Source organism: Thermobia domestica, chromosome 3 (assembly GCF_964235325.1).
Source record: "Thermobia domestica chromosome 3, izTheDome1.hap1.1, whole genome shotgun sequence".
Classification (NCBI taxonomy): domain Eukaryota; kingdom Metazoa; phylum Arthropoda; class Insecta; order Zygentoma; family Lepismatidae; genus Thermobia; species Thermobia domestica.
Genome location: NC_137456.1, coordinates 196,754,620 through 196,760,619, shown reverse-complemented (window position 1 = coordinate 196,760,619; position 6,000 = coordinate 196,754,620). Strand labels below are relative to the sequence as shown.

The following is a 6,000-nucleotide window of genomic DNA, read 5'->3' as shown; positions in this document are numbered from 1 at the left end:
GTTCCTTGAATCAGGATCAAAATACTTTAGCAATACGCATGTTATAAAGTTTCAAGAGTGTTTTTAAGGGGGACAAATAATCTGTATATAATGACAGCAAAAATTATTTTTAAAAACGGGTAGCAGAAAAGAGTTTTATTTATCTTTCTTTTTGTTAATAATATTATTTTGATTGCATATAAAACTAACTAACTAATTAACTCAATGGCCTATGCAACCTGGAGGTTCAGTGCTGCGTTCACAAAAGCTCGCCACTGACTTCTATCCTTAGTCAACTGAATCCTACTTTGTATTCCTATTTCTACAAGATCCATCTTAATATTTTCCTCCCATCTGCGCGTAGGTCTTCCTAATGGTCGTTTTCGTATGGGTCTACCAGTCAAGATGGACAGCGTTTTTACTTTCTTCCATTCTAGCTACGACATGGCCACCTAAGCCTCCTAGACTTGACGACCCTAACAATGTTAGGTAAACCGTATAAACTATGTAGTTCCTCGTTATCAAGCTTGCGCCATTCCCCATTCTCGTTCCTCTTGAGTCCGAATATTCTTCTCAGGATTCTCTTCTCAAATACTTTTAGTCTATGTTCGTCCCTCAGAGTAAGAGATTATGTTTGACAATTTCATTGCATATAGTTTACGAAAAATTGTTTTTTTCTTTATATTACTATAAAAGGAAAATGTAGAAGGAAAGCAAGGGATAGGAAGAATAAGATAAGCATAATTTTAAAAACAGATGAGTCAAAATCATAAAGCGTAAAAATTATTTTCCAGGTCTGTCAAATGTATAATATTAATAATAATAATAATAATAGTAATAATAATAATAATAATAAAAATGAATATTTAGATAGCTGAATGCTTGGTTGAATTCCAGCTCGCATTACCTAAAATTTGTCTTTTATTCGTACATTTTCTAATTTTATTAGCGTTTTTCCAAGTTCAAAAAGCATCTTTAACCAACAATTGGTAATTATTTACAAAATTATATTTTCGGCACTCTTCTTCTTATAAGGTTTCTATAGACTTTTTCCCTGTAATTTTAGCACCAAAACATTCTTAAATCCATGTGAAACTAATATCCTTCGCTGGGTCTTTCATAAAAAATATACAATACCTTACTCCGCTGCGTTTGTTCGTTCCAGTCTTTCTACAATCCAACGGAAAACTGAAAAAGAAAACCATAAAAAATGTGGTCGCTATAAAGCTTTCCAACCAACCAACCAACCTTAAAACTTGATTTTTTCAAAGTTCAAATTACCTAAAGTAAACACATAGGAATTAATAAAACACACAAATTATATTTACTAATCTAATTTTCTTTTTTTATTTTTATTTTTATTTCATATTTACAATTTTTTCTTTTGTTTTACATTTAATTGTCTTCCATATTTACATTTTCATATTTATTTACTATTTTATCAAATGTTTCTATTCCTTTGCAGTCCATTGCTAACTTTAAAAAATTTCGTAACCTAATTATAGTTTCACAAAAGTGATTGTCTATTAATACCTCCATATTTTCATCCTCCTCCTCCTGTTCATTATTTCTCAATAACACATCATCTTTATCTTGTTCACCATTTTCCACTAATAACACGTCATCATCATCCTCTTCGCCATTTTCCATTAATATCACATCATCATCGTCATCCTCTTCGCCATTTTCCACTAATAACACGTCATCATCATCCTCTTCGCCATTTTCCACTAATAACACGTCATCATCATCATCCTCTTCGCCATTTTCCACTAATAACACATCATCATCATCTTGTTCGCCATTTTCCACTAATAACACGTCATCATCATCCTCTTCGCCATTTTCCATTAATATGTCCCCCTCCTCCTCTTTCTCATCTTCCATTACTATCACTTCTTTCTCATCTTCTATTACTATCACTTCTTTTTTATCTTCCATTTCTCTGCGGTGTGCTATCCTGCAAAAAAAACAAAAATAACAATTATAAATATCAAATAATACTATAAAATTTCACAGGTTATATTTAAGCAAGCGTGCTGTTAAAAATATATCAAAATATGTATGACCTTATTTTTTATGTCTCTAAACAATTCATCCAATCAATTATGTAACTATCAGTAACAATTCACGCTTTTATTCTCAAAATAAATAGCTACTATACATTCAATACTTAGTTATCAGTCTTATAGTTATTCGCTTAGCGCCTATAATTTGATCTGCCAAAGTTATTTCATTATTTACATATTAGTTCTTAAAACTTGAATTTTCAATACAAATAATGACTAATTATTTTTTATTTGTTCTCTTCTAAACAAGCTGCTATTATTTATTTATTTATTTCCCACCAATAAAAACTGTGGGGAGCTAAGCTCCCTAAATCATGTTTATAACGCAATTTACCTATATTTCCAACAATAGTAATATTTCATTCCTTCAATCATAAACAAACTAATATTTTTCTACAATTTTTACCTTAGTTTTAAAAGTAACCTACATATAACTGTTGACAAGGCCTTAAAAATCACCAATCTCAAACATATTCTAACAGAATTACTTTGTAACCCTCCCAACAAAAAATTTCTATGTGACTCCCTAAATGTCCAAAATATCAAATAACATACATCCTTATTACCAATGTATGGACATATTCGTATCAATTAACTTTTTCACATCATTTATATGAAATTCCACAAAAATTAAGCAAGAGTTTTTCCTAGGAAACATTCCTATTTACAATACTAGCAAGGCAATATTCAGTTATCATTACGTTTTTATTTTACTTTTGCTACACAAATCCTAAAGTAATTTCCTCTAGTACATTTCATTCATAGTTTCGTTCTTTGGCTAAGTAATCTTATAATAAACAATATTATGTTAATGAATTTTTTCGGAATTCTTCCGTTTCCTTCCTAATCCTTAATTATCATTTCCCTTTACCCTAACTCGCATTACCGTGCAATATAAAGTGCTAAGTGGCATAAAAACAATTCAATATTTTCAATAAATTAATATAGGAAAACAAAATTCAGTTTTTCTAAAAACAAATCTTGTTCATAAGCTCCTCCGTGGCTAAGCGGTTAGCGTACGCCCGTTTTGCGTATAACACCCGGTTCAATTTCCGGCGGGAGCTCATGTCGTTCAAATTCAACGTTAATCAGTACGTTCACTTCTCATATAGCCTTGCTGCTGAACGGGATGGTAAACTATCATCAACTTAACTTAAATCTTCTTTATATCTACATTTTAAATACGGTCATGCAATATATTTCATTTGATTTTTCTATACTTATATTTTTATAATATAAATCATGAATTTACTTTCAGTCTAACTAAATATTTTATCTTCTAATCTACATTCAAACCATTATTTTAATAAATATTAAGCAAATGCTTATACTTTAGCCCCCCAATGCTTTCATGTTTCCTGCATTTCATTTTTTATTGTTTGTGCCATAAGGTCAATCACATAATACTGTACAAAACTTATAACACATCATATATTCCAAAAATAATAATAATATTTAAGTCGCGAGCACACTCCCTCAAATACTGTTATTCTCAATAAAAGTTCTTATAGGTTTCAATTTAAAATAATTTTAGGAATTAAAACAATTCTTTCCAAGTTATTAGTTGAATCCATACTAATATCACACGTGGGGGGTTTTGCCTAATTCTTTAGCTAAGAAATATAATTGTTTCAGGACACAATAAATTACTAATAATTCGATTATCTCTGCTGCAAAATAATTATGGTACACTTGCACCTATGGCAATTTACATGTCATAAATGTTCATGAGTCTTTCCAATATTAAGAAATTCTCATCCGAAAACTGTTACATAATAACAGTACGTTTAAAGCCATGCCACTATTACGTAACCTTCTATGTACATACAAAAAATACATGCCAATCTACAGTTTTGCAATTACGATAGCGGTGCATTTAACATAAAACAATTCAGTTGAATTCATCACATTAACTCAACTAATTCCAATTCCATGTTATTTTCTAAGTCTTATATTACATAGCCTTGCTTTTAAATTTAAAATACAACTAAGCATTGCTTCTGTCTTTCCAGTTAAACAATTAACTAAAAGTTTATATTTCATATTCTCTTTCTAATAAAAATTCCAATATTTATTAAGGGTAGGTTGCGGTACCTCAATACTATAACGCTCGCCTCCGGTGCTTCCAATCCCTCATACAATCCTAATCCACGCTAACTCAAATTTATGGTAAACAAATACCGTACTCATGTGTTTTCTCGGGGTTCTCCCGTTTCCTCCCACTTCATTCCACCATTTCACTCATCTCTCATTATCGCCGTCTCCTTTAGCTAACCGACACACACAGCAAAGGTGTGCGCCCTAGCTACTAGGTCAGTGTAAAAATGCATCTAAGTACTCTCATCTTGCATTTTCTTATCTCCTTTACACTATACCAAAACACCGTGTGCGTGGGTTTTCTCGGGGTACTCCCTTTCCTCCCATATTCTCATTCTACCGATTCTTCCATCATTCACTTGCTTCAATCATCGCCTCTCTTAGCCTAAAGGGAATAATTTGTGGGACGTAAACTCAAAAATTTAATTTTCAATATTCCAACTACAAAGATATAAGTTTGTAATCATCAGTATTATACCTTTATTATTCACTAAGTCCACGTCTCATATAGCTTCGCTGTTCAAAGCAACGCAAAACTAACATCAAGTAAACTCAAAATCCATTCAATTCATATCTTGTTCGTTCCAATTCTCAAAGTACTTATGTTTCTTCCCACAATATTATTTAATTTATGACATCACCAGTAAAATATTTATCTTTAATGTTTCACACAACCTTGGTTCATTCCTCAGCTCGCACCATATATATTTTCTCACATTTTAATCTATTTTTTCTCAACTATAATATAATATCCAACCAATCTTATCTCTTCTCATCTTCATCTTTTCAACTATATGGCATAAAAATTCAAATAAATTAAAACTCCAAACAAATCCATAACCCCGAAATATCTATATTTTTACGTAAGTTTCTCACACTCCTTTTCAAACTACAAAAACCCATTCACGGCACTAACCCTAACAACAACAATACTTTTCTTTCTTTTTTCATTCTTTTCTACCTATCTTCGAGCAGTGACATAATACCATTGTTATTCTCAACCTCTCTTTTTTTTAAAGCAGTACACTGACTATTCTTTAAAGTTAGCAACAATTTTTTCCACAAAAAAGGGCTTTTTCTTTCTTTTTTTCTTTTTTCCTAAATGGAACATTTTTCTGTCTAACAAGTCAAAAAATCTTTTTTTCTAAAAAGGGTTACATTCAACTCAAAATTACAGGGGGTCTCAACCGTCAACAATAATAAATGCCATATACGTTTTCTCAAAACCCTTTCACAAGTGACATCTACAGGGTAAATGTCACATTTATCTATCTAACAACTCAAAAGATCTTATTTTTTCTAAAAAGGGTTACACATACAGGGGTTACGCAAATAATTTGACCTTGTATCCACAGTCAACACTAAATATCACATACGTTTTCTCGTTTTATTCTCTTTCGTATGTAGCTTTCGCTTTCTATTGCAATAATTTTCCACATCTCCCTCTAGGGGGCAAGGTCCTTAACAAATGCCTAACAATTCACAACCCCAATTTTTTTTAAAAAAGTGGTCCTTTACTCAAAAGGAGAGCACAGTTCCCCTGCAATCCTATGTGCAATCCCTCAGTATGGGGCAATACAATAATTTTTACAAAGTGACATGTAACATTTAACTATCTGTTTCTTAAAATCTCTGTCCTTTACAATAATGAGTACTATTTCTCCATAGGGTGCAAGTCAGACCCCTATTAAAAAAACGACATTCGAGTTCGCCCTGCAATCCTTTTGGACCACTCAAAAATACATCACAGCTGCGTCTCTTTCCTTTCTTTACTTCCCATCAAAGGATTCTCTTACATTTCTTTAATGTCTACCTCCACCTCCAACCTCCCACCATCCTTAGCTAACATTCAATG

The 6,000-nt window shown here is 31.7% G+C and overlaps 1 protein-coding gene across 1 annotated transcript in view; it reads right to left on the bottom strand.

Annotated features, from left to right (window-relative positions):
• Positions 1-1,366: 1,366 nt before the first annotated feature.
• Positions 1,367-6,000, bottom strand: part of LOC145681562 (uncharacterized) — a 103,665-nt gene continuing 99,031 nt past the window's right edge. Inside the window, exon 2 of the mRNA XM_081753201.1 lies at positions 1,367-1,939. Within this exon, the coding sequence (XP_081609327.1) occupies positions 1,375-1,920 (546 nt within the window). The 5' untranslated portion in view covers positions 1,921-1,939 and the 3' untranslated portion in view covers positions 1,367-1,374. The remainder of the gene's footprint in view (positions 1,940-6,000) is intronic.